Raw genomic sequence first — 23,480 nt, 5'->3', positions numbered from 1 at the left:
TTATTTCTGACTGCTTGAGGTTTTCTTTCATAATCTTCCCATATCATTTTTTCTTCATGAGTCCTTCCACCTTGACAAGATTCTCAGTCCTAGACACATCGAAGCATCCCCACAGCATAATACTCCCACCACCGTGTTTCATTGTTGGGATGCTGTTTCTTTGGTCTCTAAATTCTACCTTTCTTTCTCCAAATGTAAGCAGTGGCTCTGTGGCCAAAAGGGTTTAATCTCATCTGACCAAAGGACGTGCTTCCAGTATGCATAATCTTTCTCCAGGTTGTCCTTACTGTAGCATACTTCAGTCTGGCTTGAATGTGTCTCTTTTACACAAATGGAGTTTTTCTTGGTCTACAACATCTGAGTCCATTCCTGTGCAAGGTTCTCATGATCATCTTCTTTCAGACTGCAATTTCTGACTCAACTAAGTCATTCAGTTGTTCTGGGGTCTTTCGACACGTGTCTCACTAGCTTTTTTTCCAGTCTTTGAAATCTAACCAACTTGATCTGCCTGTATGTGAGGAACCTTCTTTCCTCGCAGTGATAATGCTGACGTCACATGACTGCGTGTTTCCGTGAGTCATTTACATGCAGAAGCCACTGAAAACCAGGACACGCATTTGTGTGGGGAATAAGACATAAAGACCTGCTAATTTAAAAAAAATTATGAAAAAAGTGACCCTGTGAATTTTCCTTGCATCATACAGTTAACAACTTTTTTACTACAGGCTAACAACGAGTCGAGCGTTTCAGTGCTTTTCTCATGTACACCGAGAGCCTGAACTTTACACTCTGTGGTTACTGAAAATGCTTATCTGCATAGCTATTTTATCATCAGCCTCTGTACACTAATACATACAATAGCTGTGGACTTGTTTGCATTTTTTCCAGAGCTGCTCAACCTTTTCAGGCATGTGCTATTTCCTTATTGTTATTTTTAGCCTTTTGCGTAACAGGACAGTGGACAGAAGAAGGAAAGACCTACAACATATAGATCGCCTGCCTACCCGCCTACCTACCCAGCTAAACCAGCACCCTATATCCTATTTTTACTGGGATTTTATACATAAACACCGCTCCTGATCCACCTGGGGAGGACTCGTGAGACTTTAAATGCTTTGTAAAGTTTAATTACACAAATATTAAACAAATATTCAGTTATTTGACAAATGCATAAATAAACACGTGGTGACATTGTAAAACATCTCTACTTGATTACAGTCAATTATGTGCTATACATATGATCTGGTGAATTATTGATGGCCTGTCTTTAAATTAGTGTTGTTATTCAAAGAGATGTCAAGTGTAAACAGTTGCTTCTGATTTCTAGTTATAACCTGACTTATTTTTTTTAGCTCAGAGCAGCTTTGTAAAAAACTCGTTTTCACGAGGATAAGATCTTTTGATTAAACTCATAAATAGAAACTCTTTCCTTTTCAAATGCGATCGACTAAAAAAGCAAAAAGTTTGAGGTTAAAGGTCAGCAGATTTTGCATTGAAATTTTAGACAGAATCAAATCCAGCAAGTAATTAGGACTTAAGGCAGCTGGCAAAAAGAAGTGTCGCTAAACTAAAATCATTAGTGGCGATAAAATACTGTAGCTTTTTGTTTTTTTAACTTGTGCAGAATAAACATTTAGACCTCTTTGAAATGTTCAGTTGTTCTTAAAAGTCAGAGAAAAATCCCTTTGGGCGCTTCTCTTCGGCTTACCAAGCAAGAACAATTCAGTGCTTGTTGATATGGAGCGGCAAGAAAATGCATCATGTTGTACGGTTTCAAAGATCTCTCTTTGTCCTCTCTTAAACCTGGAGACAGTTTTCTCTCAGTGGTCAAGCCCCAATCTGAGAGCCTCGTCACACAGGAAGGCTGCCGTGCAAGTGTTTGCAGCCTGTGTCCTTACAAGGTGTTCCACAAAACCTCAAATGAGTCTTTCCTCCTTTGGTAATTTTAGTGCATCCGGTGCAGCAATGCTGCGCGCACCAGACTGCTCCTCAGCGCTGGGTCTGTACGTCCCTTCGGTCTGCCTCTTCTTTTTGACCACGCAGAACAACCAGACGAGAAAAGCCGAGACTATAGCCAGCACTCCCAAGGTGACTGTAGGGGCCACAATGGCTGCGATGTTGGGTCCCTGCAAACAGGATAATATAACACTTAAAGTCTAATTACACACCAAAGTTATTTACTGTTCTTGAAAATATTTGTCACTTACTGTAGTGTTATTAGATTGGGTGTCACTTGCACTTAAGGTCATATTCCCTGTGAAAGGAGCAGAAACATAATGAATGTTATATCAGTGGAACAGTATTTGTTCCCTTTCCAAAAAATGTTTTAACATATTTATTAAGCTTCAAATCCTCAAACAATTTTCAATATTAGACACAAATAACCCAAGTAAATACAAAATGCAGTTTTTAAATTGTGATTTTATTGATTATAAAAGTTATCCAAACCTATCTAGCCCTGTGTACAGTAATGGCCCCCAAAACCTAATAACTGGCTGTGCCAGCCTTGGCAGCAATAACTGCAATCAAGTGTTTGCAGTAACTGGCACTGAGTCTTTCACATTGCCATGGAGGAATTTTGGCTCACTCTTCTTTGCATCTTTTTTTTTTTTGATTCAGCCACATTGTAGGGTTTCTCAACAGGAACATCACTGTTCAAGGTCACGCTGAAGCATCTTAATCAGATTTAAGGCTGGACTTTGGCTAGGCTGCTCCAAAACCTTTATTTTGTTTTTGTTTTCTGGTTTTATTGAGTCATACAGATGTGAACCTGCTGCTGTGTTTTGGATCATTGTCCTGCTACATAACCCAAGTTGAGCTTCAGGACACAAACTGACAGTCAGATAGACTCCTTTGAGGTTTTTCCAGTAAAGAGTAAAATCAATGGATCCATTAATTAGATGCTGTTGAGGTCCTGAAGCAGCAAAGCAGGCCCAGACCATCACACTACCCTCACCATGTGTGACCGTTGGTGATCTTTCCCCTCAGCCCACAGAATATTTTTTCCAAAAGTCTTGGGGATCAACAAAATGTTTTATTGACAAATGTGAGACTTTGTGTTCTTTTCGGTCAGCAGTGGATTATCATCTTGGAAGTCTCCCATGGATCCCATTTTTGTCTTTCTTATTGTTGAATCATGAACTCTGACCTTAACAGAGGCAAGAGAGGCCTGCAGTTCTTTAGATGTTGTTCTGGGTTAATCTGCGAGCTCGCGGGTCAATTGTCAATGTGGTCTTAGAGTAATTTTTGTAGGCCAATCACTCCTCTTCCAAGTTTTCACCATTTTTGAGTAATGGCTCTAAACTCAGTCCCCCCCGCCCCCCAAGAAAAAAAGTGGTTAATCACAGTTAATTCATGAGTCAAAAATATTTCTTAACATAGAGCCATGTAGGTTTGTACAGCTTTTTTCTCTTAATAAATGAAATCATCATTTAAAAACTGCATTTTGTATGTAAACTGATGTATATAATTAAAATGTGTTTAAATATTATGGGGCTCTCTGTATTTAGATAAGATCTTTTATTTTAATTGGCAAATGCATTTAAACTTTCAGAGTAACCACTTACAAGCACGTGTGAATGTGCACTCATAACCTTTAAAGTAATGAGTCTGTTTCCTGGCAACTGGGGGAGACTTTTGAAAGTTCCAGTCTTTGCAAAGAAGTATAATACTTTTTTTTTTTTAAAAAGCTACTCATGTAACTCTCAGTGAGAATGAAGAATAATTTTCACATGTAACCAAAGTGTTTGACACATTCATATGCAGATGAATGCAGGAATGTGAAAGGATCTTGAAAAGCTGGCTTCTTAGTAAAGTGCAAAACTGTTTTTGAACCACGACAGAGACATGAGTGTCAAAAATAATGTCTAAAAGAGGAAAAGTGTATCGCTTCTACATGTTATCATGATTGTATCTACCCTTATACATACATGCGTAATGAAAAGCACATAAGAGGAAGTACCACAGTAAAGCAGAAGTTCATTTCAACCTCGTCCACTTTCTAAGCACCTGACACTTGTAAGCATTCCAGTATCGCTACCAGCCATTTCATCTGTGAGCAGCCATGTGATTACTCAGTTACATCATAAAGCCCCACTGGAGCTTCTTGACCAGAGCGAATAGGGAGGAGGAGAAGCTCAGGAATGCACGGTATACCGCAGCCACAATTAGCTGAGTCAAACAGCACACTAGTTTGAAATGTGAGAAAAAAACTCAAATCTATTTGTTTCTTTGTGTTTCTTTGTGTGTGTGTGTGTTCATCATTCAAAAAATCGTGTTAATGAGAAAGTTTTGTTTTGGAAACTTAAACCCTCCCCATAGTTTCTGAGTCAATCATTTGCTTGGGTAAATAGTAAACTTGCCAAGGACAAAGGTACGACTTGATAACAAATGTTACAGACGGGGGCAGCCATGTTCACAACTTAAAGTAGGATTCAAACTGACAAATGCAACAGTTTCTCACAGCAGTGGGACAGGGGTCTGTGTCTTACTGTGTAGCATCACCTTCATTTACCAGTTGAAATGTCTGGGAACTGAGGAGAACAATTGCTGCAGTTTTGAAATCACATTTCCTCTCATTCTTGTTTGATAGGAGATTTCAGTTGCTCAACAGTCCCCCACCCCAATGTAACTATACCCATCAGATATACTGTGTTTTGTACTGCACTTACAGTACAAAACACCTCTCCTTTTTAGCTGTAATGACTCTGCGAGATGTTCAGTATCGTGTGAAAATCTAGTTCAAATGATTTTTAAATCATGACATTAGTTTACACGGCACCGCAACATCTTTAAAATTGCTTTTTTGTATATTACTCCCACTCAATGGGGAGCTTGTTCCTATAAATTCTTATCTTAGTCTTATGTTATTAGGCAGTGCTGACATGTTTCACAGTTTCTTAGCAAAGCTTCCTAAGTTTTTTTTATGTGTCATCACAGGATGCAATAGGTTTTTTATGTGTGCGTGTGCACAGGTGTGGTCAAAAGGCTGGCTTATTTGTATGGGAGTGCTGAGGAAGGCTTCCAACTCACCCCACACAGGATTACTGCTCAGCACCAGCAGTAAAACACTCCCAACCACAGCTCCAGGTATGGTCAGCACATCCAGGCACGCTGCCATCTCTACCCGTGACCAGCAGGGCCAAATGGGGGCAGACTGGTACAGTCGGGGCATCAGCTTGGGTCCATTTCATTCACAGACAGCCGCCGTGAGGATTTACTGCCTCCATTTGAACAGCTAAAGACACACAACTATCAGCAGTGCAAACGCAAATATCCTCTCCAGTTCACTCAGACACTGATAGACTGTTTTAATCTCAAGCTGAGTCAGGCAGAGAAAACCACAACTACTGAGTCACATTCAGCCTGATGTTGAATCACCTCTAAACCTGCGCAATAATATTTTTACTGGCCTAACAGAAGAACACAGCTCTAACACCTCCTAAAAAACATCATTACATTATCAAATGACAATATGCTGTAACGTGATTCTTTTCAAAGACTTACACACACCCTTCATCCGACTGCTTCCAGATGGTCGAGGCAAAACGAGGAACATCGAACAGGTTGATTCTTTACGCGTCAACTGCTTCCGCCTCACCTTGTCAAAAATGAAACCGCAACACATATGAGTAGGGTGAAAAGTACAGGTAACATCCTCAGCCGACTTCTATCAGAACAAGCCTACCTGAAGTACCCGAGACTACATCCTCGGCTGTCCTATGAGTTGGTCTTTCATCTAAAGCTCTTTTTCCCCCCTCGTCTACTCCTCACTTCGCCATTGGTCACGTGGTTGAGTTTCGTATTACAATACCTGAGCACAGTTATCTACCTGCAGCGGGGCGAACAGAACCTCCTTTGTGCGTACAAAGTAGAATAAAATGCGCACTTTGCTAAAGCAGAGCAGCGCCGATCTATCCTGTTTCCATCAGGAAAAAAATAAAAAATAAAAAAATCAGACCTTAAAGCTTTTAATCACCTTTATGCAATAATATTTATATTCTGAAATTCCTTCCAAAGTTCATTCAGTTTCTAAAAAATTAATGATAATGATAATAATAACAAGATGCCAGGTTTGCCTTATTTGCTCCAATCTGCACAACTTTAGCCGTGGTTTTTACTCCCTGTGAAGCTCTTACCTACAGCAGCAACCTGCTGATGGCGTTGCATGAAACAGCGCCTCCGTCAGGTTTCACGGTTCCCGTCAGGAGAAAGGATATCGACATTCCTGAGATATTTTAAGGATGAATTTGGAGGCCAGCTGGTCCAGTGGGCTCTAATCCTCTCCTAATCTCTCCTTTCAGACTAAGAGGGGCACAGAAAATGTAGTCTGCTTCGGGCCTAATCTGTGCTAGTCAGAGTTTCGTGTGGACACTCTGTAAGAGCACTGAAGCGTTTTCTGAAAAGCACAGACCTGCTGTGGAAAATTACTCTTATAGTACAGCAGTGAGTCACATTGAGGAGGTGCCCCTTGCTATTTTGTATGTAGCCCAATATCTGCAACAGTGTTTCAGTAATATAACGTTCAGTAACCACAGTTTGACATGTGACTCAGAGTGTTTTATCTATTAAAGAAAGGACAGATAAGGCATGAGAAAGTTAACTACTGGCATAACCCTGTCTTTTCATGCACATACACTCACTGGGCACTTTATTAGGTACACTTTGCTAGTACAGGATTGGGCCCCCTTAATTCTTTGTGGCACTGAGTTACAAACCCACCTCATCCCAGTGGTCTATTGAGATATTGAGATCTGTTGAATCTGTAGACGGCATTCCTGTACAGTGAACTCATTATCATGTTCCAGCAACCAGTTTGAGATGATCTGCACTTGGGAACATGGCATGTTTTCCTGCTGGCATGTTACGTCCCCACGAAGGAATTCTTCGAGTTGCGAGTGTGGTGGCCGGTAACAAATGGGCCTTCATCGACTTCGTCTGTCTGGATCAAACTTTTCCTTATCCTTGTTTTTCTACGTTGCACCCCGGTTGCCTAGGCCGGGGTGTAACAGTCCAGAACAGAATGAAAAGGAAAGCAGACAGAGGTGTTTAGCATATAATATGGTTTTATTGCAAATAATCTTAACACAAAGAGTCAGCAACGCCGCTGTATCAGTAAGGCCAAAAAGAAAAGAAGAGGTCAAAAACAACAAAGGAAACAACTAAAAAAAACCTCCACAACACAAAGAGGCACTTCCCACTTCTCACTCAACTGAACTCCTCACCACGGTGAGACATTTCCAAGGCCTATAGGCCCATCTACTCACTCAACTTAAAACCACGGGTAGGACAAACACGCATTGGGACCTTTCCAACATCTAAAAAAGACAGTGTAGCGCCATAGGGGAAAACCACTTGCATCACACAGTTCTTCCCCAGCCTATATAATCTATATAATAAAGAGGTGATTGCTGACTGGGTCCAGGTGCCAAACGGGGTAATGAACAGCAGGTGCGTCGTGGCAAGAGGGCGGAGTGAAAAAGAGACAGAAGGGTGGGAGGAACAAAAGAGGAGGAGGCGGAGAGAGAAGACCACACCCACACAAGGGAAATTTCAAGAAGAGGCCCTGCTAGGGCCGTAACAAGGGTCATAAAGGGATGGACATGGTCAGTAATAACACTGAGGTAGGCTGTGGTAGTTAAACGATGCTGCAGTTGGCACAAAGGGGCCTAAACTGTGCCAAGAAAATATCCCCACAACCATGAGATCCTGAACTGCTAATAGGGTTCTTTTAATGTTTTTCACATCACATTGTGACCCATCTGAATGTCTCACCAGAAATCAAGACTCATCGAATCCAATTTAGGTGAGCCTGAGTGAATCACAGTCTCAGCAAGTAACAGGTGGCTATTTGAGTGACTGTTCCCATCAGCTAGAAACAGACTGGCTGTTCTCCTCTGACCTCTGGTAACAACTAGGCATTTTATCCCTGAGACTCAGCTTGAGATTAAAGAAGTCTCTCATCATTCAATAGTTTCTGTTTTGGAGACCATTCTCTGTAAACTCTAGAGGTGGTTGGGCAGAAAAATCCCGGCATATCAACAGTTTTTGAAACTCTCAGAAGCTGGCAGCAAGGCTTGCCATGTTCAAAGTCAAATGCACTGAGCTAACTGACTGATTAGATTATTTGCGTTAACAATTTGGTTGGACATTAGGCTGATTGCAGACCAGATATGGCGGTAGAAGAAACATTAAGAACAAATAGCTCTTCTGGTGTCTTGTTTTCTACTTATTTAGTAGTGACCACTAAAGGGTGCAACAAGCACCTTTTTGTGTGTGTGTGTTTGTTGTCCAATAAATGAGCATTACGTGTAAAACAGTATATTTTTATTGGAGTCACTGTTTAATATTTCACTGTTAGTTTTATCAGGAAGTTCATTTTACTAAAGAAAGCTTCTGTAAGCAAGTTCATTAGGCTAATAGCCTACAGTTTATGTAAGCTGCTATAAATACCTACAGTGACAGCCCAGTAATAAATAACATATATAATAAAACTGCAAGAGAGAAGCAATTCAATGATGATTTTAAAAGGCACACTGTTTTTAGAGCAACGTATTTGATTTAACATCTGTCTAAATGTTGCACTTGGCCATGTTTTCTGGGCTTGAATCAGTGTTGGTGAAACTGCTGCGAAGACATGAAACTGCCATGTACTGGAAGTTAATACGCTATAGCAGAATGTAAAAATGTCAAGGAGATTTATATATTTATCTGACTTGTTATCAGCGCTCAGTTCAAAAACCTGCATGTCTGATAGTGTGGAGGTTCATTCATGCCACTGGAATTGGAAGCTTACACATGCAGAAAGGTATACAGAGGTTTTAGAGCAACATATACTGCCATGCAGGCAATGTCTTTATTATTTCAATAATGTGCACCCTTATGTCTATATATATCGCTACCATATTTCAAGAAGATAAATCTTGAAGTATTAAAATAAAACCCTAGTTTTGAAAAAGTCAGGATGTTGTGTAAAATGTAAAGAAAAAAAAGCATGCAATGATGTGTATTTTATTCACAGCAGAACATAAAACATATCATGTGCAATGAACCATTTTAAGAAAAATGTTAACTTATTTTGACTTTAATGGCAACAACACCTCTCACACAAGTTGGGAAGGGGACAACAAAAAAGCTAATTATGTTAACTGTCAACAGGTCAGGAACATGTCTGGGTATAAAAAGTTTCACGGAAGTAAAGATGGGCAGATGGTTTAACCATCTGCAAAAAATCAAAAAACAATAATTGAACAATGTCAGAATAATGTTCCTCAATGTCAAATCCTAAAGGCTTGGAATATCTCACCACGTACGGTACATAACATCATCAGAAGAGTCTGAGAATCTGAAGAAATCTCTGAAAAAAACAGAAAAACTCTAATGTTTGTGCCCTCGGGTGTCACTATATTAAAATGTTTCTATCAGGCATGTTGCTATCATGGAAGTCACTGAATGGCCTCAGGAACACTTCAACATGGTGTGGCCATGACCACAGTTTACCATCCAGAAATGAAGGTTAAAGCTCTATCATGGAAAAAAGACGCCACATGTGAACAAGATCCAGAAATATTTCTCTGGGTCAAAGGTCATGGAAATGGACAGACGCAAAACAAAACAAAACAAAAACAATCCAAACACAAAAACCCAAATTGAACTACCGGTACAAAGAGTACAAAGAAGACTCAGGACTGCTGAACATTCGTCTCCCCAAATTCTAGCAGCTGGTCTTCTCAGTTTCCAGATGTTTATGGACTGTTGTTAATATAATGGGTTTGCTGCATATGGGTAAACATGGCCCTGTACCACTTCTTTTGAGAAATATTGCTGCTATCAAACTCAAAATGAGCTAATATCTTTCTTAAAATGCTAGATTTTCTCAATTTAAGTATTTGCAATTGCATTCTGTTTTTATCCTTTTCAGGATTGGGGTTGCATGCTGGAAAAAAAGTTGCATGCCAGCAAAAATGTCAGTGAATTTTGTTTTATTAAAAAAATTTAATATTTTGTATGGGCCAAGTGGGAGGATTAGAGTATTGCTTTGTGGCATTCTAAAATTCTGCATGCAACAGCTTATTTAAAATGTGTGAATATATAGTATATAGTTCTGACTTCTGACTACACCTCACATATTGAAGTTTTACGAGTTCAGATTCAAAGCTTAAAAATTTGAGCTAGATTTCATGTTTTTCACCAGTGAACTGAAGACCCTGCTTCTCTGTAGCTATAAACCTGTCCTTAAAAGAATCTACCTGGGGATAGAGATTGCAATGAATGCCATGTCTTTTTGTAAACAAATTTAGATTTTCTCTGCATTCAAAGGGGTTTCAAACATAACACTTTAATCTCTATGCTGGTACCTGGTATAGGTGCAGATGAAACCCTGCAAAATGTACTTAATCTGTTAGTTTAATGGCACGAACTCACTACTCCTCAATCCTGGGTGTGACTCCATAAAGTTTAGATACTTTAGATAATTTCATCACCTCCCTGCCCAAGCATTTATGATGAACTGCAGTCATTAACAGCACCAATAAAATGCCTCAGGCACTGAGTTGGTACATCAGAGCTTGAGGCCACGTTACAGAAATACTTCCAGCCTGATTTACTTTGTTTGTGGTTGAAATAATTACAACAATAATCAATCTGTAGCTTGTTTATTGTGGGTTCGGGCTTTGGTAGTTGTGCAACTAGGGGTCAGTAGAGGCACTTTTCCCTCCTTTTGATCGAGGCCACCCTTTTCCTCTGTTTCCATCATACGCGTGTACAGCTTGCCGTAGACGCGCTGAAACCTGGGTAATACAGTCAAAGCGGCGGGAGAGCGGCAATTTATTCCCACATTTATGAGCAATTGAATGATAGAAATATTGTTTTGGTGAGTAGTGTGAGCCTAGTCCTATAAGTAAGGCCTGCGTTTCGTGAAAGCACAGGTGTGTGATCCATAATAATTGTGGTAACCGCTTGTGTTGCGAGAGTGTTGCTTTTTAAGGTTCCCCGGGAAACTGCCCCTTCTTACCGCTCCAGAAAATATGGCGAAGGTACAGGTGTTGAATGTGGCTGTCCTAGACAACCCGAGTCCTTTCGGAAACCCCTTTCAGTTTGAAATAACCTTTGAGTGTATGGAGGACCTTGCTGAAGGTTGGTACCATTGCATAACAGCTGTCATTATCGCTTGTGTGAAGCTACAACATAAGTCTGCTAACAGCTACACAGTATTAGCTGTAGTAGCTAACTACTTTTTGTTGAAGTGTAAAGGGTAACGTTGCTTAAAGATAACATTAAAGTTGCATAACAGCATGGCTTAAAGCCATAACAAGGAGAGTGGACGCTTCTCGCACGTCCTGTGGTACTTATGAATATGGTAAAGCAATCTTATTATTTCCATTAAGGGAAAAAAAACAAGTTCAGTGCTAATTAGCCAACGTTTTAATGTTTGTGCGTAAAAATGTAAACAAAATATAGCTCTATTCAAGGATGGAAATCTAAAATTTTGTTTTGTTTTTTTGCATTTGTTTGTGTAACTTTATGTGGACAGATTCTTTGTACGAGCACACAACCAAACTGAATTTATAAAGCTTTTGAAATATTAAAAACCATTGTGCACATTAACCTAATGAAGCACTCTATTGTAATATTTCCTGTTTATAGACCTGGAGTGGAAGATCATCTATGTCGGCTCAGCAGAGAGTGAAGAGTACGACCAAATCCTCGACTCGGTGCTGGTTGGCCCAGTACCTGCTGGGAGACACATGTTTGTGTTTCAGGTATAATTAATTGACACTCAGAAAAAGTAGGCACTATTTGTGACTAATCTGACCAAATCACAACAGCAGTGGAGCTCCACATATATTAATAGCTTTTTGTTGTTGTTTGTTTGCTTGCTTGTTTATCAGGCGGATGCCCCAAACACTGGATTGATTCCTGAAAGCGATGCAGTTGGTGTTACAGTAGTGCTCATTACCTGCACGTACCGCAGCCAAGAGTTCATTCGCATTGGTTACTATGTGAACAACGAATACACAGACCCAGAGCTGCGTGAAAATCCTCCAATCAAGCCAGACTACACACAGGTTAGGATCATGACTGATTTCTGAGATGCAATGCTACCACGACTGTCTATTTTGAATGTTATTGGTGTAAATTACACGGTAAAGGCCTATTTCCACTGAACATTTATAATTGCAGTCAAATTAAAAACCACCACAGGTTATTTGGCTATTTGAAGTAGACCTAAGTACCCTGAGAATCTAAAATTAGTCCCTTTTGGAAATAAACCTGAATTTCACTGGCCTGTTAGGTTGACAGTTGAAAATTTTGATGAGAAATGCATCACTCGTTGTGACGCATGCACTGGAGGCAGACCATCGCTCAGTTATATTGAAGTCTTTTGGTACCACTCAGAGATTACAACATTTTTTGTTGTAATTGAAAGAAGAAATAAACAAAAATGACTAGTTCTTCAGATGTTATTAAATGAAAATTTACCATTAATTATTGAATTTCCAAAAATGGAAACTATTTCATAATTATTGCAGAGGTAATGTGCCAATGTTTACAAGAAGCATACTACGGCAGTACTGATTTCATTTTGGCGTTTTCACCTGCTCTTGTGTCAATCACAGATGTTTATTTTATACACAGAAAATGTTTAACATCTACATAGATATTTTGGATAATGCTCAAGTCAGTGGAGAGTGACTTTTTACACAAACTGGACTTTCATTACTTCAAATAGGTAGGCTTTGGTATACTTTGTAAAGGCTGGCCTCATTTAACCTTTATTTTCTAAACCTGAATCGCATTTTGAATAAGATTTTGCTGATTCTTTGTTACGATTATTTCCTCCATTTCCTGAAATATTTACTGTGCTGCAAAAACGATCCTAAAGGAGGTTTTTTTTTTTCCACACCCATTTTTAATAGTGTTTTGTTCATTACAAAATACTGCTACAGACATATCTTTGCTACCATAAAGCTCAATATGAATATGTCCACAGCAGTTGTTTCCAAAACAAGTGTGGCGTTTCTTTGCATAAGTCAACTACTGACTTGTATGACAAGTTTGCAGGTAAGGTTTCTTTTGATGAGTCTTCCATGTAGGACCAGTCTGGACTACATTTCCAGCTCATTTGCGCTCATTTAATGGTTATCTTTTCCCTTCCTGCCCAAGAGATGTCTAGTTTTTGGAGATCCTTACAGGACTAACTACACGTCCTGTGAAGCAAGTGACAGTGTTTTAACATTTTAAAAGAACACTATCTACTTTGAGTGACTCGAAATTGAACCATCTCATTTGCCAAAGAAGACTTGTTGTTGTTCTACATTAGCTTAGTGCAAGAGTTACATTGTATTTGCAGATAACTTCAATGGGATTTTATTGTAAAAATCAACCCTACTTTTTTTATGCAGAAATTAATCAAATATCTAATTGAAAATGAAATATATGATATGCTTTGCAACCATTACCATACATATGGAGCAGCATGGTGCACTACTGGAGCCCTGAAGTTGAAGCCTTTAATTCAGCAAAGCTTGCACTTTGGAACAAAAAGCGTTGTGAAAGTTTGATTATGACATTCCTTCAGTGGCTTATTCCTTCAGTAATAAGCCACTGTGAGATTTGTGGTCATAGCAAAGGGTTTTGATTGAAGGTGTCAAATTTTTAAGGTGGCTGACATCTGTGATTAAAACCTTTCACTTACAAATGCAAAAAAAATATCTAAACAGCTTACTCCGATTAGAGTTGCAAAGTTCTTGTTTCCTGTGTGAGTTTATGTGATTAGCTATTGTGAAGAAAAAAAAAATACCACACTGTGCCTTTGTACTACTGGGTTCACTCTTTCCTGCCCTGAGTCTAGAGAGCACATGGAGTCAGATGCATTTACACCAGCAGCGTGCCTGTTTTGATGTTGGAGCTAACAGAAAATCAATTAGTAGTCAGGGTAAATGGTAAAGACTTTCAAATGCTGCCAGATACAGTTGGGTTTTTTTGTTTGTTTTTTTTAAATGTTCATGTACACTTCTAATATCACACTTGGTCTTAAATGTTACACTAGCGTACACTAGTATAATGAACATTAATTAATGTCATATTAATGTTATTTACACTGACATGCAGAAATAACACAAATACACGATGAAGATGAAATAAAACTGCCTTAAATTGTGGTCCAAATGATTCTATTAAAGATGCTGTGTTAGGTATTCCTAAAGAACTTGTGCAAAGAATTTATTTTTATGTTTTTCCTTTTTCAGCTGCAGAGAAATATTCTAGCTTCAAACCCACGTGTCACCAGATTCCATATAAACTGGGAAGGCTGCGCAGAGCGTATGGAAGACTGTGAAAATGTGGATCCTTCTTCAAACTCCATGCTCCCGCCATCCTGTCTCCCTGGCAAGGCCCCACCTTTGGGTGTACTCCCAGATAACTCTATGGACTGCTTATAAAGATGGCCCCTGCCCTAAAAAGGTGACGATTCACAGCCTGAAACCTTACTTTTGAACAATGCCTATGGACATTCAAGTGGGAATAAAGGATTTGTACACATCCCTGCCTTATAGCTGCCCTTTATTTTCCCGAGACTTCTCAAACATGAGTTCTCACCCTGGGTTTCAAACAAGCATTTGTTCCAAGGAAGATTATGAGTGTCTGACTGGAATGAGTGTTATTTATAGTTGGATAGTTCTTTCCAGTGTTGAAAGCAATATTGCAGGAAACCTCAAATATGAAGCGATAAAACGGAACTGAAACGTAACAAAGCTGTTGAATGATCCACCTTACTTCCTTTCTTGGTGCACAATGGACTTGTACCTGTTTATAAAGATTTCAGCACTGAAGCAATAGGCAATTAAATTGCAGTTTGATAATCTGCCATTATATTTGTGTTCACAGTGCACTTACACTTACTTTTCCCATTTGACTGTGGAGTTTTGTATTACTTATATCGCTTCATGGTTTTTTCCTCCTTTTATGTTGTAATTTTGTGTTCCAAATAAAAGAACGGTGATTTTGTTATATCTGTATGAGTGGGTTTCTAATAATTACTTGGATTCGATCTCCACTTGTTAGATATAGGTAACAAGTGCTAGGTTTATAAGTATATTCCACACTTTTATCGTATTGCAAGCGCAGTATCACAAATACAAGTGTGAGTATCCCCTCATATTTTCACATTTTACTAAAAATAGTATGTATTAACGTCACAACCAATCACAGATTGCTATGGTAAAGGGGGTGGCTAGGCCACAGAAACGAAAAACATTGCACTGCAAATATGAGGATTATTGCAAAAGCATCTGATTTGCTTTCGCTACAATAATCTCTCAGATAAATAAAGAAAAGCTGTTAATTTGCAGTCAAAAACGAAAGACGCGGTAACTGTTATTGGCATTTTAGCTACTGGCAAGTCCGGGAGGCGGGACGAAGTCGCTTGACAGTCGAATCGCATGAATGCAATGATTCAATGTGTAGATGCTGATCCAATGAGCGCTCGAATAGCTACGCCTCGCACGTAATTGTCTGTGCGCGGGGCCACTCAGAGGCAGGCGAAGGCGGGCCTGGGTGGATGGATGACTGGAGTTTCCCTTGCGGTCTGAAGATTAATGGAAGGGGTCTGTTGATCTGAGGAATCGACTATCAGGTGGTCGGTCCCAGGAAACCATTGCACTTGACGGCTTCTTTGGAAACGAATGAGGAGAAATCAAGTGGGATAAGCGCCATTGTTTAAAAAAAACCCGACTATACTGGACATTTTTTTAAAAAAAGGTCTCAAGTGAGAAGGCCTGCATACACTGAGAGAGTACCTGGTTAGTTAAGGCCAGACTGCGAGGAACGCTCAGAAGCTAACTTTAGCTTGCTAGTTAGACAGACGGAAGTGGCTTTCGACGATCTGTGCCCGGACTTGAGGGTTTTTTTTTTTTTTGGTACAAAACCAAGCCGTCTGTGGAAATAAATAACAACTAATTGACAAGTTGATTTGTCCGTGCTTGCTGGAGAAATCGACGAGCTAACGCTACCAAGCTGACATCCGCTGGCTATCTCTGCGAGCTAACGCGCTAAGCTGAGCTAACTTAAAGCGGCTAACGCTTGGGGCAGTCTTCTGAGTTTCCCTGAAGTCACAACGGAAGAGTACTGCTTTGATCTACATTTACATTTAGTCAATAATGATAGCTGTCAGCTAGTAGCTAGCTGTCAGCTTCATTGAGTCCAGTGACTTGCGTTAACGGTGTAACAATACTCAGTGACTCGCAAAGGAAAACTGATTCCAAGCCAAGGGACTCCACCATCAGCCTGCCATCATGGGCAACACGCCCACAGCAAAGAAGGGCAATGAGATGGAGAGCGGTGAGTTGTACCTTTTACCTCTAAGTTGAAGCAGCTAGCCCGATCATGCCATCTGCCCCTTAGATCGTTTTGCTATAGTCATTTCCTGTTTCCCATAATGACAGGTACATATGGAGTATACAACCTAGCATCTGTACTGTGCATCCATAATGAGACCACATTAAAATGCTGCAACGGATTTTCTCTAATATGAAGAAGTGTTTGTCAACCTAGACCCACGAAGGACACCCACCCGTGGTCATTCACCTCATACACTGTCATACACTTTCAGCCAAAGTTGTTTTACTGTGAGGCCACGGTCAACTCATCGGAACAGCAGGGGATGTTATTCATTTTCTCTGCTCATCCTGTGGGAAAGCTCGTGACTGCGAGCCCGAGGTTATATTCAGAGTTACCAGTGAGGATGACAACAATTGGCCTCATACAACAGTCATAGGTTTCCTTGCGGTTTGTGTTTTTTAGGTCTTCACATCAGGTCATGAAAGCCGACGATAACACCGCAAACACAAAGCCCACTGTGCAGCTGCTTTCTTGTGCACTTCTTAGAATCGCTTCAGAAAAATAAAACTTTCTTCTCTGTTTTTGAAGCCAGAGGAGAGATGCACATACTACTTTGGATGTTTACATTAACCTCCTAGGACCTGTCGTCCACATATGTGGACATAATATTTTTGGTTATTCAGACCAAAATACTCAATTTTGCTCTACATGGGGCTGATATCCACTTACAAGTACATTATACTGCTACTGTTCTATCAAATTTTTAAATGAATATCCTCATATATGGCTCTTATTTTTCTTAAAAAGAAAAATAAGGTTAAAAAAAAATGCCCAAATATCAAAGAGAAATTAAAAATGCATGCCGTGGAAGAGTTCGGGTCTTAGGAGGTTATGTTTACATTAGGATGTTTACATTAAGTGATGAGTGAGATCTTAATGCAGTGACTCTCATAGAGCAAAAATAACTGTTATCAGTGGAGGGAGGAAAATAATGCCACCAGGACAGGGTCATATGATGCATGAGGGCAATTTGTCTGCAGGCACAAAGTTGGGAGTTGAGGAGTCTCTTGAACAACATGTGATGAGCGGCATTTAGAACAAGGGCACTTGTATGCGTCACGGAGTCTGTGTAATGTGGAGAAAGAGGTGATCTTGGACCATCTTATTTGTTTGTTTTTGTCTAGTATATATTTGTTGTTGTTGTTGTTGTTTTTATAAAAAAGTTCTTCAACAAAAGTAGAATAAAAACCCCCAAAGAAATGTTAATCATATACAATAATAAGTATTTTTAAAAACGACTTAATTTCTTATCAAAATAACTCAGTCAAAACATTGGAAGTTCCTTTTTAATAGTCTGGATCACAGGGTTGCAGAAAAGTTTTGAGAGGACACTGTTTTATGTTTCCATAACACCATAAATGACGCTCAAGTGTGCAAAGTCTGAACGGGTACCTGTTAAATGAATGTCAGCTCCTTGCTGCTGGTAGAGAGTAAGTGTGAAGAATGGCCTCTAGGCTCTCTACTGTACTGTTACCCATGTAACAAGGCCAAGGCTTTCAAGAGCCCTGGCTCAAAGATTTTTAATTTTTTTTCCTCAGGGTTGTAGACGTAAAGGAAACTGACGGATTAGTAGGTTAAAAACATTGACAGAGGAGGCAGTGCTGCCGGAAGGTCTTTTCATACTTTGTCATACTTCACATCTTTATCAGTCTGATCTACAGAGACAGGTGCAGGCAAGGGGTTGAAAGGCCACACCCAGAAGCATCATTTTCCACAGAGCAGCTAGAGATTAAGGGCAACATGGCAGCCGCCTTTGTTTCCTACGTAAAATGGAAGGACAGTGTTGAGAGCTGGTCCAGGTGTTTAACACGTGTCGCGTCCGAACTTTCCAGGCTGGGCAGGCAAGTGAGACACTGAACTGCTGTGCAGAGCTGACCCACAGGAAGAAGCAGGGCGGACAGACAAGTGAACAGCAGTAGGAAGTGAAGGAGCAAGGAAGTTCCAGCCCAGGCTCTGCACAGTTGGTCATCGCCTCTTCTGCTCTATAGACTAAACAGCCATACAAGGATAGCTTAAAGTTTGGGCCTTTAAGACGACGTTAGTTGAGCATTTTTGTGGAATTCCTCCTTGGTAAAATATCGGGACGTACAGCAGTTTTTAAAAGTCTACACGGGACATCAGCTGGCTTCCCTCCAGCATTGTGTGATGTCTGTAATTCACAAGCTGGCAGGAAGGCTGTTTCATCGAGCTGGACCCTGTCTAGGGGACATAGGCAGTGGAGAAGGCAGACATGACCGACCACAGGAGGAGCTAGAGGCTTGCAACTGGAGTGAGTTTTTATTCTGGAGCTGGGCAGTAGCGTGGGTTAGGGGTGGAGCTGTAGCTCATGCTATGTCCCTTTAGCTTAGTCCTTCACAGGCAGAGGGGAAACGTCTGACAGATAACCAAGCTGTGTTTTCTCGATAATGTTGCACTAAATTAATCTCTTGAACTGGGCGATTGAGTGTCTAACGTTCATGTATAAAAATACATCCGCAGAGCAGAGCACCCTGATATTTGTGTCTGCTCAGTTACCACTTGTTTTTTTTTATAGTTACAGTGAAAAGGGGGGCAGTTCTCTGTGCACTGTGCTGCACAGCAAAACACTCAGGCTAAAACTACACAACATAAACTTTTTTTCTTTTATTCTTTGACTTTCTTATGCTTTTGTCACTGTCCTCCTGACTCTAGTTTAAGACATTTTTCTGTACCTTCACACTTCAAGTGCTCTCATTGGGCTTTGCAAAACGTTCGCTTTGCGTTAGTGTGTTTTAAAGGTTGGTTGTGTTTTTTTTGTGCATGAACAAAAAAAACTCAGCCAAGTCTACTTATAAGGCAGTTATTCCCTCTCACTAGGAAAAACATGCTGCTTCTGAACTGGCAAAAAGCCTTATTGGCCAGTTCAGTCTTTTTTTTTTCTTCTTTTTTGTAACTTAATAACATCACCCTGCAACATATTTACATAACGGCTTTGTGAAAGTTACTTTACATGACATCCAGAGTGTCATAAGTGCATCAGCTTTGGAAGTTTTTTTTTCTTTTAAACCTACGTTGCCTAGATGGGTTTTAAGTGATTTCATGCCCATTTTTAAAGCACAATCACTTTCAGCATCCATCTAAAAAACAAAACAAAAAACCCTCCCCCAAATATTCTTGATCTTAAATCTTATCCCAAGTGAATGTGTTCAAATTATGTACACTTTGCTGTATAAAATCAAATGGATTTTGATTTGTACTATCGCTATTTTATTGAGTACTTTACTCAACACAGATCGCCAAGAGTAAAATCATAATTGTTGCATTGTCTAAGAAACTGATTTATGATTTAACTTTATGCTTTGTAATTCACTTACGATGGCAGTGTCCCGATAACAATAGGAAAAAACTCTCTTAACGTCAGCCATGCAAAATGCTATCTTTGATGTGTCCACAAGCCAGGGCTGTGTCAAAATGATAATACTGAGAACAAATCAGAAATTATGAAAATCTTTAACACAGATTGGAGACTTATGAATAAGGACCGGGTTTAATTGTTGTTTTCTTTGTACCTTTTATGCTACAGAGCAACCTAAACTAAGCTGGCATCCCCAGATAATACACGTGCGGAGAACTTAAAAGTGTCTTAGGGCGTGTCCTCGACACTCAAGGCCAATGCCAACGCCCTATTTCGCAGTTTTAAAAATGTTCATCCTGTCTCTTTTCCTCTTGCCCATGTTCTACGTCTTTGCCAAGTGTCATGATTCGTGCTTGCAGGCAAACGTAGCTCAGTGTTATCTCATTTTTGCTGGACCTGCTCACTAGTGAGAGGAGACTGGATTTTTAGTGGAGGGGGGAGGGGAAGGCGTTAAAGGAACACGAGCAGAATTAGAGGCAGGGTGAAAAGTTGAGTGGCGAGTAGTTTACTAGTCTCGTGAACAGGAGAAAAAAGCAGACTAGTCAACCATGGACGCATGAAAACGCAAGATAAATCGAGCACAGTCAAACGGTTGAGGTTAAACGTCGGTTAAACCTTTGCATATGTATTTCAAATCAACATTCGACAATCAAATCACGTTGTAAATGTTGCTGAAATGTGTGACACATTGTGTCATTGAGACACACACACGCACACACAGTCAGATTAGTTAGCAGTCCTTGCACTACCAGCCTTTTTTCCTTGCTGGCGTCAGCCGATACACGACCATTAAGATCCAACATCAAAGTGTGGCACAACTGCACTGGTTCAGCAGCTGTCATCTGCTTACTTAACATCTCGCTTGTTTAAAACTTCCCATCACAGAGAGGGAGAGAGAAAGGGGCCACAGCCGTCTGTCTGAGCTGCAGACCATGTTAGGGGTGGGTGGCATGATGGGAGCATCTTTTAACCATTAATGCTTTTCATTAATCAGATGATGTTTGACTGAGTAGTATTTCTGGTGGCGACTTGCAAGGGCTGCAACATTTAAACATGCAGATGACTGGTCATGCATAGTCCTTTTGAAGAGAGGTATTGCTGCAACTTATAGTATAAGGGTCAAAAACTGCATGTATTTTTAAAGTATGTGAGCATTTTGTTGTAAGAAAAAAAAATTGCTAATGGGCGATCAGTGGGTCCTGTAAATATGAGCAAAACCTTGGTCAGTTAAGCAGTTATGACACAGGATGTTTGTGTGCTTGTGTGTGTTTTGACTATGACAATATAATGAGGTAGCACTCAATACAAGTACAATTCCGTCTATAAATATCTGTGGGGTTCATGACCTGCCCCTGCTCTGCATGCAGCTGATTTGTGTAATGCTTAAAGTTGTTTGGGGGTTTTTGTGTGTGTCGTAAGCCTGCACTGCTTATCAGTTGACCTCAGTGTTGAAAGCCAATCAGACATCTCAGGCAAGCTTAGAGCACTAAACTGATAACACGGCAAACTGACACTCGCTGCTAAATAACCCTGAGATCCAGCAGCATGCATGCATCACAAAATCTCCTATACCTGTTCTCAAAATGTGGGGTATTTTCACTTGCTTAATTCTGTCTGCCATGGATGATTGAAATATGCAGCAGTTCTCAAGCTGAAATTACACAATGAAGCTGATGGTTATAGACATTTTACCTGCATGTGACATTCATTGGAGTGGAAATGTACTTGAAAATACCTGGGTGGCATAACTATATAGACTCAATGGCCAGTTTATTGGGCATACTTGTTAAAGTGCTTTTTGAGGCAAATATGTAATCAACCGATCAGATGGTAATTAATTAATACATTTATTAGGCGTTTAAACATGGCCATTACCACCTCCTGCAAATTCATTAACAGAGCCTTAGACTGAGGTCAGGAGGATCTGCTAGAGCTGAAAGGTGATTTTAAGTGACTTTCACATTGGCGAGGTGGTTGATGTTGGTGTATTTCAGAAATTGCTGATATACTGGGATTTCCTTCACAGGCATCTTTGGAGTTTACAGACAGTGGTATGAAAAATTGAGAAAATATTGAGTGAGTGGCAGTTCTCTGCGTGAAAATGCCTTACTGAGAGGCTAGAGGTCAGAGGAGACCAGCATTTTGAGCTGATGGGAAGATGACACTTACTCAAATAGCCAATTTGTTGCAACCAATGTAAGCAGAAGAGCTTCTCTAAACACGCTTAACCTTGAAGCAGAAGACCACAGTCAGGTGACAGTTCAGAACGCAAAGGACTCCAGTCCTTTTAGTCCTTTAATTCAATTCAATTCAATTTTATTTATATAGCGCCAAATCACAACATAAGTCGCCTCAAGGCGCTTCATAGATACAGAGAAAAAAACCCAACAATCATATGACCCCCTATGAGCAAGCACTTTGGCAACAGTGGGAAGGAAAAACTCCCTTTTAACAGGAAGAAACCTCCGGCAGAACCAGGCTCAGGGAGGGGCGGCCATCTGCTGCGACCGGTTGGGGTGAGAGAAGGAAGACAGGATAAAGCCATGCTGTGGAAGAGAGACAGAGGTTAATAACAGATATGATTCAATACAGAGAGGTCTGTTAATACATAGTGAGTGAGAAAGGTGACTTTACACTAACTACTTCCTATAAGGACTGTAAAAATATATGAAACGCGTATATAAATAACATCACATGTTAAACAAAGAATTTCCTCTTGTACTGACTTTATTAGAGTCTTAAATTCTTCCTTTTATGCTTTTAATGCTACTCTCTTTTGCTTTTTTGTTTTGTTTTTAACAAAGTAAGCAGCTACATGAGCTAGCTTTAAAACCAACTCCTCTGACTGACTTTTCCAGATTTTGTGGCACACATTCTGTAGGCAGGAAAAAGAAAGTACTTATTAGCCTCGGGTAACGCATTGCTTTTGCCTCACCTAGTTTCCTGTCTATATGTATGTAGGAGCTGCCTGAGCTCCACCCATGGTTAATCTCAGAGCACGGAAGCAACATGACAAAATGTGAAGTAGTCTCCTTTTGCAAAACCCCAAAACCTCTAAACGGCGGGCACATCTCCTCTCCTCTCTGGGAGTATCGCTGCTGTATTTTCCTCAACTTTCATCTGTCTTTACTGTCCTCACTGCTGATAACAGATTGCTATGCTTCCTGGCTAGGTTGGCTTCTATTAGTTTTTGCGTCTCATGATTAGAACCGTCAGAGTTAGGGGTGCACCTTTACTGCAGCTTCCCTCTCAGTACACTTCAGGGTGCTCCTTGTGTCTGTTAATGTTTTTTGTTTTGTTTTGTCTCTCTGATATTACAGTATTTGGCAAAAATGTATATCATGCATGAAAATAAGATTGATCCCACACTTCATGACTGGCTGTCAGCTCGCTTGCTCCTGAATTGGTCAGTAAATGAACACGTCTGCTCTGTTTAAGATGGTAAAACACTCCACGTTCATGACTTTGTCAGTATTTGTCCCCTCCCTGTTTTCATTTCATGGCTAAAAGCTGAGTTCTCACCTTTTACAAGCATTTGATCTCATTTCCATTTTACATACAGCTCTGTTTGCTCATTTACTGCTTTCTTATTCATCGCAAAGGCTTGTATGCTATCTGAACAAGGCCTGGTGTAGACTCACACCTGATTTTGGCGCGCGTTGCGGTTTAATGTCGGTCAACTCGCCCTAATATAACCCCTCTATTCCTG

At 40.2% G+C, this 23,480-nt stretch overlaps 3 protein-coding genes across 6 annotated transcripts in view; 2 read left to right on the top strand and 1 right to left on the bottom strand.

The window, feature by feature from the left end:
- Positions 1 to 1,117: 1,117 nt before the first annotated feature.
- Positions 1,118 to 6,392, bottom strand: crb3a (crumbs homolog 3a). 3 transcript variants are annotated; one of them, XM_005745390.2, is made up of 5 exons: positions 6,138 to 6,392; positions 5,506 to 5,599; positions 5,032 to 5,236; positions 2,208 to 2,254; positions 1,118 to 2,126 (listed from the first exon to the last, which is right to left on the bottom strand). In XM_005745390.2, exons 3-5 carry the CDS (start codon positions 5,171 to 5,173, stop codon positions 1,917 to 1,919), a joined length of 399 nt encoding a protein of 132 aa, XP_005745447.1. In that variant the 5' UTR covers positions 5,174 to 5,236; positions 5,506 to 5,599; positions 6,138 to 6,392; the 3' UTR covers positions 1,118 to 1,916. The 3 variants fall into 3 exon arrangements, with proteins under 3 accessions (XP_005745447.1, XP_005745449.1, XP_005745448.1); XM_005745392.2 differs by having other exon boundaries at positions 5,512 to 5,599; XM_005745391.2 differs by lacking the exon at positions 6,138 to 6,392 and adding an exon at positions 5,687 to 6,119.
- A 4,333-nt stretch (positions 6,393 to 10,725) lies between these two features.
- On the top strand, positions 10,726 to 15,011 carry asf1ba (anti-silencing function 1Ba histone chaperone). The gene is made up of 4 exons (XM_005745389.1): positions 10,726 to 11,133; positions 11,644 to 11,759; positions 11,889 to 12,065; positions 14,250 to 15,011. The coding sequence occupies exons 1-4, from the start codon at positions 11,025 to 11,027 to the stop codon at positions 14,439 to 14,441; spliced, it is 594 nt and encodes a 197-aa protein (XP_005745446.1). The 5' UTR covers positions 10,726 to 11,024; the 3' UTR covers positions 14,442 to 15,011.
- Positions 15,012 to 15,517: 506 nt separating this feature from the next.
- Positions 15,518 to 23,480, top strand: part of prkacaa (protein kinase, cAMP-dependent, catalytic, alpha, genome duplicate a) — a 21,170-nt gene continuing 13,207 nt past the window's right edge. Inside the window, exon 1 of one of the 2 annotated variants that reach the window (XM_005745388.1) lies at positions 15,518 to 16,338. In XM_005745388.1, the coding sequence (XP_005745445.1) occupies positions 16,293 to 16,338 (46 nt within the window). In that variant the 5' untranslated portion in view covers positions 15,518 to 16,292. Of the gene's footprint in view, positions 16,339 to 18,351; positions 18,668 to 23,480 lie in introns of those variants that run through there. The other variant, XM_005745387.1, reaches the window with a different exon arrangement.

The sequence above is a fragment of the Pundamilia nyererei genome, unplaced genomic scaffold (genome assembly GCF_000239375.1).
Source record: "Pundamilia nyererei isolate P.nyererei 1_Seehausen unplaced genomic scaffold, PunNye1.0 scaffold00158, whole genome shotgun sequence".
Classification (NCBI taxonomy): Eukaryota; Metazoa; Chordata; class Actinopteri; order Cichliformes; family Cichlidae; genus Pundamilia; species Pundamilia nyererei.
The sequence above is the reverse complement of the archived record's forward strand: the minus strand, read 5'-3'. Positions and strand labels throughout refer to the sequence as shown.